Raw genomic sequence first — 13,403 nt, 5'->3', positions numbered from 1 at the left:
AATCACATTCATTTTCAGCATCCAGAAAGTATTTTTGTAAACTATGCATCCATCTGTGTCTTGTTGAGCAGACCTAAGATATATTCTGAACAAAAGCATCAATTGATTGACTGGTTCACTCCCCCCCCCAGGGTCATGCATAAATTACATGGGTTGCTTGTTACCAGTGTGCTCATGATGCAGTGAGAGTGTCAAAAGGGTTTATTCAAGTGACTGTTCCAGAGACTGGGGACTGAGTCATATAGCTCCTGCCAAGCCTTAAGTGGGGTTATGGCAGATTTGGGGCTGTCAGGCAATTGAAGTTATACTTGGCATGGCCTGCAGCTGCACTATCATTAAAATGATGCACAACCTGATCTAATTCTGGAACATGTTAGTGGGCGGCCCAGATTTGGTGAAGTGACGTTTATGCTTGAATCTGGGATGATTCCTGGGAGAGAATCCAATTTGAAAGTGATGGGGCTATTTCTGATTTTGAAAATCACTCGAGAAATGAAGGCCTCAAATATGGAAGATAATACAGCATCTCCCAATGTGGAAAAATTAATTGGTTTGGCTAAGTGACATGTTTTGCTACATCCCACAAATACATTCCTCAAAGATATCCATTCAAGACACACCATTTTACTGAAACAGAGGCATGTGGTTATTTGGTATTTTTTCTCATCTCTACACCAGCAGGAAATTTAGACCTTTATGATTAATTTTTTACTCGAAAATCATAAATGGTGAAGAAATTTATAAATGTATTTGTATTAATAAGCAACTGTTCCCTCACATTAATTTTTTTTCACTGCATTCATATTTATTCACATCAGTTAGCAAAAATACACATACATGATACTTTATGTTCTCCATCATATTTAGTTTTTACACAAAATGCAGGTGCATACCTTTTATAAAACAAATTCAAAGCACACATTTGGCCATTTGTGTTTAGTTTAAAAACTTACCAAGGCTTTCAGGGAAGCACAGGGTTAGATAAAGGCAAGTTTACAATGGTTGATCATGTTGGCAACTTGAAATTACTATCTTGGAGCACTGGGCACCGATGACTCTACATGTATGTATTTGACACACATGTATGCTAACAAGTAGAAAAGTTAGAAAAGTCACAAAATGTTTTGAGGTTACAAAGGTATAAAAAAACACCAATCTAGAAAAAAATCTTATGACAGCATGCACACACTTCAGAAATTTTGGGCAAGGCTTTGAGGAAAACCAGTGGAATATGTTTTCAATGATCGGAACCAATACAGTACCGGTACCTCAATTGAAATAAGAGACAACTGGTGCTGTAAAGGAAACATCATTACTAACATTACTTATGTTACATTAACTACACTTATGAAGGCTCCATTTTTACCCATCATTCATTGAGTGACTGTTTAGGGTGAAAACAATGGCGAGGTATGTGACCCTCTTGCAGAACTCCCCATCCTTGCACATTTGGACTGATGGACTTCCTGTGCTGGTGCTGAACCAGATATTGAAAGATGTAAAGTGTGGCTTTTTTGATGAAGTACACACACATACTTGTTTCACAAATGAGGGGAAATATAGATGTGGGGACCAAAAGCAAACTTTTGACCCCACAGTTCTGTCCTGTCTTTCCTAAGAAAGGAAATCCCCCCCCCATGCAGTGAAGTCCTGCCCTCATGCATGAATGGTGTATCTGTGAAGCTACACATGAAAAATAAGACCCATTTCAACCCCATCATTGGCAACAAGCTGTGGAGACATTCCACACGAGCTGACTTGAGAAACTGCATTCACAAATGACCAAATCAGTTAATGTTTGCATAGGATTAATCATATAATGAAAACACTTCAGCACACTCGTAATTCAGTGAGCAACAATCTTCGAACCCTGTTATCCATAACATGTAGTTGTACCAATGCACACTTGTGCTTTATATAAAAAGAAACAGGTTTTGCTTTGTGGTCACGGACCCGTTATATAACCCTGCAGAAGCTAAAATGTTAAGTAATGAGTCTAGCATGATAATGTAATGTATGACATAACATATTGAGTCAAGTAAAATTTGCTGTATTCAATTTCATTACATTTACCGTCAAAAATACCTTACTCTGTCTAAATTTATGGACCAATTTCCCTTGCATTTTAGACCATGACCTGTCAGATTGGTAATTTAAGTCATCCACACAAAAATGAAGAGCATCCATAAATACACATATAAATCATGGGCAATGTTCCCATGAACAGACAAGTCAGAACAAAATATTGCAGGCATGTGGTAATTTGAGCCAACTGCCTGAATTGTGAAGCTCAATGTGAATATTAACTACCAAAAAATGTGCCTATGTAATTGCATAGGGTAATGTCAAATAACGTATTTAGGTCCTTAAAAATTAACAGTTTGCCACATGTGTGTACAAAAATACCCTGCGTAATTTGTTTCCATCAATTCTTTTTCACCAGTGATAAAAACAGTTTTTAGTTTGTTCATTTGTTAGGCATTTTTTTTTAGTTTTGTTTCATTTGGGCTTTTTTCAAAAACTGTAATTTTACAGATAACAGAGCTTCTCAGTGTTATGTAACATTTTTGTTAACTCAGTCTGCATTGTTTGTGGGAAGAAAAAGACAAGGTGAAAAATAAAGTTTTCTGAAAATAACTCCTGCCTAACTCTAGGAAACTCGAGTCTCATTTTGCATGTAAGATCATTTGTCCACAACAGGTTAGGAAACAGTACAGAATTCATAGTTAAATGCTCCTTGCAACAAGTGCTGCCCACTTTCTAGCTAAAATATGAGCCATCATTCCAAAACCAGGCTGAAGAAGGTTATTTTGATGTTTGACAATTCCTTTCCCCTGCTTTCTGTTTCCGTACTTCACAGTGATCAGAGGTAAAAGCTTTTTTTTTTGTCTTTTAAACATTGGTTCTGGACAGATTGTCAAAAACACTGAATTCCAGATGGGTTTTTCTAGTACCATTTACTTTCCACACACCATTTACGATACCATCAACTGACTCTTCATGAACCTGACCAAATATTTCAATCCACTTTTATACAGATATGAATCTTGGAAATGGAAAGATAAATTTTTGCAAAAGCTTAGCGTATGAATACTCAGCGCCCAGCATCTCCACTCGGCAAAAATATTGGCAACCTGCAATGCAACAGTATAGATATCGCCTTTGGTTCTTGGCTGGTTTTTGACAAGAAGAGACAACATTTCCTGCTTGTGAGATAGGGTCTGGATCACTCAGCACACATAAAAACTGAAATGGAAATGGCACTCCCCACCCCAGCACTAAGAAGTTTCAGATCTTGGCTGTCACTTTTTCAAGCTTTGTCTTAGCTATTTGCCAAGGCTTTAGTTGCCTAACTTGCATTAGAGGTGAGAAAGCAAAACAGCATGAATAGAGACTAAAAGCGTTGGGGGGCTCGAACCCAGTGTGGTGATATCTGCCCCAGTCACTGCCCTCCCTCACAGCTACACTATCCTATCTAATGCCAGCCAAGTCATGAAGGCAAATTGCTAGCTTTGTCTCAAGTCCCAAACCCCTCTGTACATCTATGTAATGTTAATACTAAGTGAAAGCAATTGGCATCTTTGGCTTGAAAGTACAGTTTTGTACTCCTACAGCAAAATACAACTTTGTATTGAGCCAAAACCTCCAAAGTTTGGAAGGGAAATCAGGCAAAATTTGACCCAGAAATCAAGCCACTATCTGGGGGGAAAATAGTGTTTCTTGGAAAGCTTTTATTAGACAAAGAATGCACATTATACTGGTTGATATTTGCCACTATCGGCAAATACAAATATTTACTGACTTTGGCTATAAATCTAAGCAATTGGTGAGGAAAACAGATAGATGGATATATAGAAAGATTGCTCATTTGGAGAATCTGGTAGCAAATATCTATGAACAGGGCTGTCCTGAGGTTTCCATCAAGTTGTTGCCTGTTGCAAGCTCCAGGAAGATCACATGGCCACAAACAGAAGTGTAGATTGGATTCCACACTGTTTCCTAGCTTTTTTCTTGCTCTTGCGGATACATGGTGCTCAGAGAAACTAGAAGTTAATGCAACTTGAAGAGGCGATTTGTCAGGTGCATGTCATCTGTATATCTGCAGAGGATAAAGAATCCCAAAGATGTGATTTTGGCATTTTAGTCTTCTGCCATCTTGAAAGGGGAAAGTACCGGTAGCAGAAAAAAAGGCCACGGTTTGCTGAAACAAAATTTCGAAATAAAACCTGGATATCCCACTGAAAATGCTTCCTCTTAAAAAAATTCTAGTGACACCAATGGATGGATGTAGATTAGCCATTCCATCCCGTGTTGCAAAAGGAACTCCATTAGCTGAGCAAAGTGTAAAGACATTCAAGACTTGTTGGACTTCCATTAAGCAAGCAATAAATGGACTCAAGGACTATGCAAAAATCAAAATTAACCCAGTGTGGATGATAATTCTAGTACCTGGTACAGCACAAACCTGAAGCGTTGAGGAAGGAACAGAAACCACCGAAGATTTAAACATGGTAAGATTCGTTAATTTCCATTAACATTAACGCAATTTTCCTAAAACAATAAACAGGATGTCAAAGGGAAAGCAGGTTGCCTAGGAGAAACAAAACAAAAAATGAAATATGTGGTGATTGAAAATACATGTAATGATTAAGAATCTGGGCCAGCGCTTGATAAAGCTAGAATTCCATTTTCTCAAACCTCGATCTACTTTTTTCGAGTTTCATAGCTAAAAGAGTTGCAATATTCATGGAGTAACAGTCAGTCAATTTGTTGGCATTGCTGTCACTAAATTAGTGAAAAAATGTATCCAGCCAGACGTGCTCTTGCTGGACCATTGCTTAATGCAACAAAATTGCTGCGAAAATGTTGAATGGGCCTATAGACCCCTTGCGTTAAGGTGCAATCAGAGGCTATTCTTTCTTTTAACTTAATTACAATGAATGCGCAATTTAAGGTTTACTTGAGCCTTGGACCAAGAGGAAGAAAAAAAAGCCCTCTCCGAGTCTAACATGACATCAGTATGCAGGAGGTGTACTGCAGAACCTTTGCAACAAAACTCGATTCTCTGCAGGTAGTTAGTCCTAATACCTTGTCATTGGGCTGTTTATGTGAGGGAATCTAGTCTGCTTCTCTCTGACCATTCGGGGAGGCATCGCCATCCCGGTGCCCCAGTTGGGCGGGCTGAAGGTGATAGGCCGGCCACTGGACGGCAACATCTGCCGAAGCGTGGACCACTCCTCACACCGAGTACTCGGCGAGGATACACAGATCCCCGCCTCCTCCTTGGCCCTCGAAATACTTCTGAGGGATGGCTCGCCGAGGGGTACCCAGTGCGGCTCAGCCAGCGGCAGAGCTTTGGGGGCCATGAGTTTGTGTCGCGGTACGGGTGCCGTGCTACGGAGATCGGTAGGGATGTACCGCTTGTTGACCCACACGGTATCCTTGCTGTATCCGCATATATCGGTCTCATTTTGTTCATTTCGTGGCTTCAAGACACGGTCCTCATACTTGTCCAGCAAATATTCCGGGTAGAGCCACTTGTGAGAACCAAAATTTCCCATACATTGGGCCGTCATGTTGCAGCTAAGTTAACTTTTATTCACACGACTTTGTCATAAACCGAATCTCCAAGTTACGTTATTATTATAGGCCTACTATTACGTACACATATGTACGTCGATCGCATGGTGCAAGCAGACGACAGGGACAACGGCGCTGCGTTGTCATGACTATTAACGGGTATCCGGCCAATTTGGTATACACAGGTTCGTATTTGCTTACCAGTGTTCATACGCCCTCTGCTGTTGCACTCCACTTCACGCGGGGGGTGATCAAAACTTCTCCTCTTTGGTTTAGTAGTCACCGGCTTCACATTTTTATTCATACCTTCCCCTTCCGACTTTCCAGTTGTGATGTTTTTTTCTGAGGAAGAATTGAATAGAACAAGTGGTTTCACTGATGAAAGTGCTCATTTGTTTTGTTTAGTTTTGTTTTGTTTAGTTTTGTTTTGTTTTGTTTTGTTTTGTTTTGTTTTGTTTTGTTTTGTTTTGTTTTGTTTTGTTTTGTTTTGTTTTGTTTTGTTTTGTTTTGTTTTGTTTTGTTTTGTTTTGTTTTGTTTTGTTTTGTTTTGTTTTGTTTTGTTTTGTTTTGTTTTGTTTTGTTTTGTTTTGTTTTGTTTTGTTTTGTTTTGTTTTGTTTTGTTTTGTTTTGTTTTTTTTGTTTTGTTTTGTTTTGTTTTGTTTTGTTTTGTTTTGTTTTGTTTTGTTTTGTTTTGTTTTGTTTTTGTTTTGTTTTGTTTTGTTTTGTTTTGTTTTGTTTTGTTTTGTTTTGTTTTGTTTTTGTTTTGTTTTGTTTTGTTTTGTTTCCAACTTAAATCATTATACGTGTGCAATCATTCTTTTTACCCGTTAATCCCCCCCCCCCGAAAAAGCATAATTTCATGGGTTCCCCAGACCATTTTGAATAGGAGGTTGGTAAAGTGGTTTCAGCCCCTTTTTCTCTTTTCCCTTTCTTCCTCATCCATTCCTCGTTTTTTGATTGTTTGTTCTTCTTTCCGACAGCACCACCACATTAATCAACAAAAATGACTCATGCCTTAGATTGCGCTCCCGCACGCCCCTCTAGCGCTACAAGTGTAAAACGGGGCTTCTCCTTTTAAGGAAACTCCCTCAAGGAATATTTAGATACTTTTTTACATGAAATAATTATTTATTGCACAACGATCTAGAAATTCCAGAAAAACTCAAAGGAAATTTTTTTTAAATAAGGAATATCTACCAGCGTCTAGTGAGGGCGCACTGTTGCGCCGCGAATTATCATCGCAACCCAATCTGGGATCAGAGACTCCGTGTAGTCTCTCCTAATAAATATGATCTCTGTGTTTACAGACCAATTAATTAATCGCCATAGACAAAAGTGATAAATATTCCAGGTGTTCAAGACACATATCAAATCAAAGCTCACTTCCCCATCTTCCATTTTCCCTTTAATTTTCATTGGCTTAACCGATGACTTTTGAAGATATTTCTCTTCAGGGCAAATCACCCCTCAAAACACTCATGACGTCCATCGCCATTTTGAAAATTGATGTTTACACTCCATTGCAAAATAGAGCAATTTGGAGGGTTCCGTTTGGTCTGATACTTTCAGAAATACAAACTTGCAGTCCTGATCCTGATCCGTCCTCCCTTAACAAAACACCCAGTCCACGTGCCACGAAATGCTGTAATAGCAGATAATGTAGTTTTGGACCTATTTACTGGCCTGCAATCCTATGGGTGCACTGTCCCAATTCACGGCTAATTCTCCGTCTGGAGGAGACACTGAAAAAGTACCCCTATCAGGTTTTTTTTTCTAAAAAAGAGGAGTTTGTTGGTCCAAGAAATTGTGGGATTGTGTAAATATGACCCAGGAGCAACCACCCAAGGGCAAATTTAAGCAGACAAAATGCTGCTGAAAAATTGTCCGAAGAGCCCCGCCGAAATAAGTGGAGGGGTGTTACTTGAAAAATGGTTGCTGGCAGACTTGGTAACGTTCACTTGTTGGTTATTTGGTGGCAATTAAAAATTCAGTTGGTAAACCTACAAAATTTGAAAATCAAATGAAATCTGAATGACCAAACAAAACTTTGTTTAGTTTGTTTATGGTTTTTTGTTTTGTTTTTTTGAGAAAGAGAGAGAGAGAGAGAGAGACCTGAGGGACCTGGATGCCCGCGGATCGGAGCTGTGAACTTTGTTGATTTTACACTGTTTTCAGTTCCCCCTGTGCATGCCACACATCATTGCATTGCGCCCTCTATGCTTCCTCAGTGTTAAAACAAATCCAACCTCTTCCTGTCGTTGACACTTTGAAAAAGATAAATGTAATGTAAAAGAAACTGCAAAAAGGACAGTCTGACGGAGAGATTCGAACCACTAATCTTCAACTCACAGAGAGCTTCCAAACCACAGAGATATGCAAAGCGATCTTACTCTTTTGTGGTAATTCATCAGTATTATCATATCCAAGGATTGTAAGGAAAAAAATATATATACCCCGTTTGGATGTAAGGTTTAGGAGTGAAAGCATGCAGATGTTCACCGGTATCATGAAAAGCCTTTTCTTTTTGATTTACGTCATACCCCCCCCCCGTCCCACCGTCCCTGTCGCATAGTTACACTACTTGATATTATGGCCATCGGCCAACCCCATTTTTGAGCCTCCCGAAATTAAAGGGGCGTTGAGAACGAAGTCAGCTGAGCGGGTAATTTCTTTGATTGAAACATTTACATGCGAAAATTAAAACCCCGAGTATGAATAAAAATGGAGCTTTAGGCCTATCTTGGCAAAATTGTAGAGTTAAAATAAATTCAGAATTGTCTTTTTTTTTAACAGAAGGATAAAATTCCATCAAAAGTGCAAATAAAACAGCTTTACCCTATTATTATTATCTTATTACTATTATTTCTAACTGATGACACTCGAGACTTAGAAAATGTCCTTTAACAAAATACCGCAAATAGCCCCTTTTTCTTGGGTGGAGGCTTATTGAGAGTGCAACGGAGAAGTTTAATTGGGGCGTCCGTTGTTGACTGTATGGTTCTCATCATTTTTAATCTGAAGGTAGAGGATCCGTCGGTCGGGGAAAATTACCTGCTAATCCCCGGAAGCTCTTAAGATTATTATTTTTATGTATGTCTTTTTGCCTTTTTGGTAGGAAATTCCAGACGGGTCGGCGGCATAATTTTTTTTCTCAGTTCAGGAGCCAAAAACAAGGGTCGGTTGGAAATGAAAAGAGATCTATAGAATCAACTGTACTATTATGAGCCCAAAGAAAGGATTCAAGTTTGCTTTGTGTAATCTGTGTCTTTGAAAAGACGCCTAAATTACACTACAAACCTGCGTCATATCAATCTAGCCGGTTAAGTTATGCATAGTTTCGATTATCTTGTGTCAGCAATTCGAAATATAAACGTATTTGCCAATGGGCAAGGGTATGCTCATTTTACATTGACTTTGCACTATCACAACTAAAACGTCAATGTATTTCGGATGGATTTTTTCTCATAGAAAATCTTTTGAAATTTATTGACTAAACTACGACAAAACTGCCACATACATGTAAAAAGGAAACATAATAAACTTCTGTTGGTTTTGCATGATATTTTGCCCTCGTGCTAAGCAGAATGCGTTGCTTAGGTGTGTCTGACATGGTAAGATAACAATCGTTTTATTTAAAAAATATAACTGTGTAATCCCAGACGAATGAAAGTCAGTAACTCTTGCTTATGCAACTCACCTAGACTCCTAGAGCATTTTCACCGATCTTTGATGCAAGATTAAACATTATCTCTAAAAAACTATTTACATAAATGTTTGACCTTTCTCACTACTCGATAACATGATACATGTAACACTTGCATTCGTCATAAACAAGCTCTGGTTGCGAGAAATGCATTAACTGCATCAATATCAAGTTGTACTCCTCTCAAATAAGAATTAGTCTTGTTCCCTTTAGTTAATGAGGTAGTGGTAAAGAAGATTTCGTAATGGACTTTATTGACCACAATGTGAAGTTTTAAAACTGTGGCAGAGGGACTTGGAACTACTCTAATGCTACAGCCACATCAGAGATTATTGTTTATGGCTGAAGCTGTTCACTGTAGCTTTTGCAAGGCGATATTAAAGTCATAGCCCTGAAGTGGCTGTGTATTGTGTAAGCAAGACTCGTGTACAAAATGTACGACCGGGTCGCGTCGATGCACGTCACATCATTTGCACTGTAGCCAAACGAGCAACAACGTAAAGACGAAGACATGCGTGACGGACGCGACGAAGTAGGACCGAAAAGCTAGCAGAAAGAATACCGTCAGGGGGCTAGTGCTTGCGATGCAAACGTCGACGATATCCCTGTGACATGCATGAAAACTGACAGAGATCCCTCTGTATTGCAAATGACTCAGATCTGACCTATGTCCTAAAGAAGTGATATCGGCTTGCAGGACGGATCCAACAAGGTGAGCAGTAGCGTACTCGTAAGTCGTAGTCGTACATAAGTATACATGTACAGTACATGTACTGTATGCCTAGGCCTACGTGTAATTGCCAGTAAAGGTTAAACGTTAGCCTGACCTTCATCAGTTCATGGAATTCCGAATAAGCGATAGCTGCTATTGAACTTGCTAAGACTGTTATGGGCTACATACATGTATACCGGTAACTAAGATTAAGAATGAAAGGCCAACAATAGTAATATGTTGTCTTGCCTGGTGTACCAAACGTGTCGAATTTTTGGCAAGAGTTCCACACACAGACATCACTTTACTGTGATTGTGAAGTTGACACTTTTGTGCACAACAAACTACTAATACTAGCCTAGCCCAGGTTGGATGTTGTCTGAAGTTAAAAATAGTTATCCACCAGAGACTGGTTTTTGACGGACTAAGACTTTTTCTTTAATTTGAAAAAACAAACAAACAAACAAACAAATGGCTTATATTTTCCCCGGGAAATCTCCTGAAAAAAGAAATATCCTGCTTTGATAAAATTTACTCCTCTGTGGGTTGGAAGCTTCAGAGACTGTGACAAGGTGTGAGTCTGACTATAAAATGTATCCCTTGTCAGGAGAGGGGTAACGCTGCAATTCAGTACTTAATGTGTGTCCAATGCAAGCAGTTTTCAAACACACACTGGCCCCATGGTGTTAAATACATGTAGATGGAGATTGCAAGTTCAGTTGGTCAAAATCAGTGGAAGACACAGCACTTATCCCTGTCATCAATATCTGAGTCGCTATCATCATCATCGGTGTTGGTGGTACTCCGAAGCGATGTTGTGTTCTGGTGCATGAGCATGACTTGGATCAAGTTGAAGTGGAGAAATCACACAAGGCCTCTTTGGTTCATTCACGTCAACATCACACCAAAATGCTTATGTAAGCATTGATGGTGAATAATTCCTGTAGGCACATGCCCTAGACCACAGCACGGGCTTGTGCACATGTTCTGCAAGATGAGAAAGTAACATGTAGTGGTATTTTGCTGTTGGATGTCGCATGTTGGTTGTAATATCTAGGGCCTAATGAATATTTATAATAATCTACATGTATTTTTGTGAAAATATCGATCCATATTAGTGTATTTTTTACTTTGCAGGCCTTAATTGTAAAAACCCCACACAGTCACTTTTACCTTAATATTTGTTGAAAGAATGAATTGAACGAAAAAACTTACATTGAATTACTTTTCTAAAAAACATAAAATGTATTAATTTTGATGTTTAATATGCATGCAGGAACTGATAATTTTCATGGAAAAAAATAAGCTTTTGCAACATGCCAACTCATCCCTCCAAATCATAATGTGAGGGCAAAACTATTTCCCAGATAGTGAGAAAATGATATTTAGGAATACATTTGTCTTTTCGAAGTGTCTGTACCTCTCCTGCATGCTCAGTTGTCAGTGGAGTCACGTGACTTCAGTCATACATGTACATGAGCAGTGATTTTGAAACATTGTTATCTTAAACACTGTAATGAATATTAATTGCCCTCAATGTAGAATGCTTTTCCATCTTGTAAACTTTCCCTAAATACATAAACTCTGTATATTTACAAGAGTAACTTACTGCTAAAGCCTTCACATTTCTCGGTCAACGGGGATAAGAGAAGATCTTCAGTAAGTCTGAAGCTGTTTACATCACTTGAAGTTGTGTACATCATACTGCGTAATGCAGAAGGTAAGGACATGAAAACAGGACCACCCACAATACACTGTTAGTCACAATCAAAGATCGTATTGTGCCAGTACCACGTTGTGTTATCGCCGTGGGTGCCATTCGAGTGTGAACGTGAATGCATAGGCACAGGCATATTTGCCTGTCGTGGTGCCTGCACCTGTTGCATTAACATAGCGTATTCTTACCCAAATGGTGCCCATGCGATTTCAACATTTTACACGTATTCGGGGTGAACTTACTTACTTGCTATACAATCTTTGGTCACAATGCAATGTATACAATGCCCATGCTATTGAACATGTTGAAACTTTTAACATCAGGCCCACATGTACATTTTAAGTCACACACTGTTAGATCAGTTACAAAATGATTCTCTAATCATTTTCCATTGTCTTTAATGTGGCTATTGTATGTAGGCCCTACATCAGTTTTACTTTTGAAATTATAAGTGCAACATAGGCCTAGTGGCGAATTGTGACTTAGATTGGAAATCAAAATATTACAAAACTGTAAGTATTGACATCTGGTCCGTGTTCTCAGGCATTCACCACGTTCAGGAGACAAGTTCTTTTGTTAGGGAAATTTGAAATGAGTATTTTTGGCCCCCACAAAATTGTTGAAATATCGATTGTATGTCCCCACAACTACATTGCAGGAGTGGGTGGACCGGCAAAATGCACCCATTTTTTCCTTTGTTGTCGACAGTTTTTAGCCAAATTATTGTTTTCATAATTTTTATGTTCCTCTTGCATCAAGGTTTTTCATGATTTTATCATACATTTAAATGCATTAAGTCAAATCTTTATTTCTTGCTGTTTTGTTTTGTATTATGAGCATGTGTTGCCCCACAAAAACCATGAACTGCATCTGGGCTAGGGATCATGATCAGGTTACGAGGTCAGATTTACAGTGTGGTCACAAGACTACCACAAAGAGCCTGGGATTGTGCTGCTTGTGCACGTGCTACAATTCAGTTAGCAGTACATGTACATCAGCAATCAGGCAATCTTGCAGTTACTGGCTGGACATTGCAACTTGTCAGATCACAGTGGTAGTGTGCCAATGCTGTGTATCCCAGTGTAAAAGGACATCCAAGTGTAGAAGGACGAAGTGTGGGATAATTTCCTATTCAAATAAAAAATGATGGGGATGGCAGAAAAACTTACCTTTTTGCTGGCCTGTGTTGAGAAACCTTGAGTAACTCAGGTCAACCACAAATGTATACCTATGACACAGAGAATGGGGTTTCTTAATGTCAACTCTGTACCCAGGACAACTCATACCCTCGGGTCAACTCATACCCCAAATTGACACCCTGGTCAACTCTGCATCCAAGTCAACTGATACCCAGGTCAAGCCATTGCCAGAGTTAACTCGGCCCAGTACATTCATCTTGGGTAACTACAGATAGCTTAAGTTACTGGGCTCTGAAGTCAGTTGGAACTTTATTCCTGCTGCATGTACCAGTAACTGTGACTTTGCAAAAGCAGAATTGTTCCAAACTTCACATTTTATTGAAGAATCAGGAGCTGGATGGTTACATGTACATGCACGTTACACAAACAGTTACACAATTTTGTCATTTATTTTCGTCTCTGTGGATACTTTAGAGTAGTGTAAACAAGCATTTTAGTTTAATCATTGGGTTTATGGAATATTCATAAATACCTCAGACAGTCTCCCTATTC

At 39.0% G+C, this 13,403-nt stretch overlaps 2 protein-coding genes and 1 long non-coding RNA gene across 3 annotated transcripts in view; 1 reads left to right on the top strand and 2 right to left on the bottom strand.

Annotated features, from left to right (window-relative positions):
• Positions 1–3,711: 3,711 nt before the first annotated feature.
• Positions 3,712–5,719, bottom strand: LOC147800324 (uncharacterized). The gene is made up of 2 exons (XM_087137143.1): positions 5,089–5,719; positions 3,712–4,099 (listed from the first exon to the last, which is right to left on the bottom strand). The coding sequence occupies exons 1-2, from the start codon at positions 5,574–5,576 to the stop codon at positions 4,051–4,053; spliced, it is 537 nt and encodes a 178-aa protein (XP_086993269.1). The 5' UTR covers positions 5,577–5,719; the 3' UTR covers positions 3,712–4,050.
• A 4,013-nt stretch (positions 5,720–9,732) lies between these two features.
• LOC110983957 (uncharacterized) overlaps positions 9,733–13,403 on the top strand; it is a 44,559-nt gene continuing 40,888 nt past the window's right edge. The window contains exon 1 of the mRNA XM_022243692.2: positions 9,733–9,995. The gene's annotated coding sequence lies outside the window, so the exon portion shown is untranslated. The remainder of the gene's footprint in view (positions 9,996–13,403) is intronic.
• Positions 9,751–11,831, bottom strand: LOC147800323 (uncharacterized). The gene is made up of 2 exons (XR_015424556.1): positions 11,605–11,831; positions 9,751–10,982 (listed from the first exon to the last, which is right to left on the bottom strand). It is a non-coding gene; the product is annotated as an uncharacterized LOC147800323 (long non-coding RNA).

This window comes from Acanthaster planci, linkage group LG01 (genome assembly GCF_054643075.1).
Source record: "Acanthaster planci isolate LZ-2023a linkage group LG01, COTS_SCS, whole genome shotgun sequence".
NCBI classification, from domain to species: Eukaryota; Metazoa; Echinodermata; class Asteroidea; order Valvatida; family Acanthasteridae; genus Acanthaster; species Acanthaster planci.
The sequence above is the reverse complement of the archived record's forward strand: the minus strand, read 5'-3'. Positions and strand labels throughout refer to the sequence as shown.

Coding starts and splice junctions, on each gene's coding strand:
- LOC147800324 (XM_087137143.1), bottom strand. CDS start 5,576: ATGACGGCCCAATGTATGGGAAATTTTGGTTCTCACAAGTGGCTCTAC. Junction 4,100..5,088: donor ATAAACAGCCCAATGACAAG/GTATTAGGACTA, acceptor TATCCTCTGCAG/ATATACAGATGACATGCACC.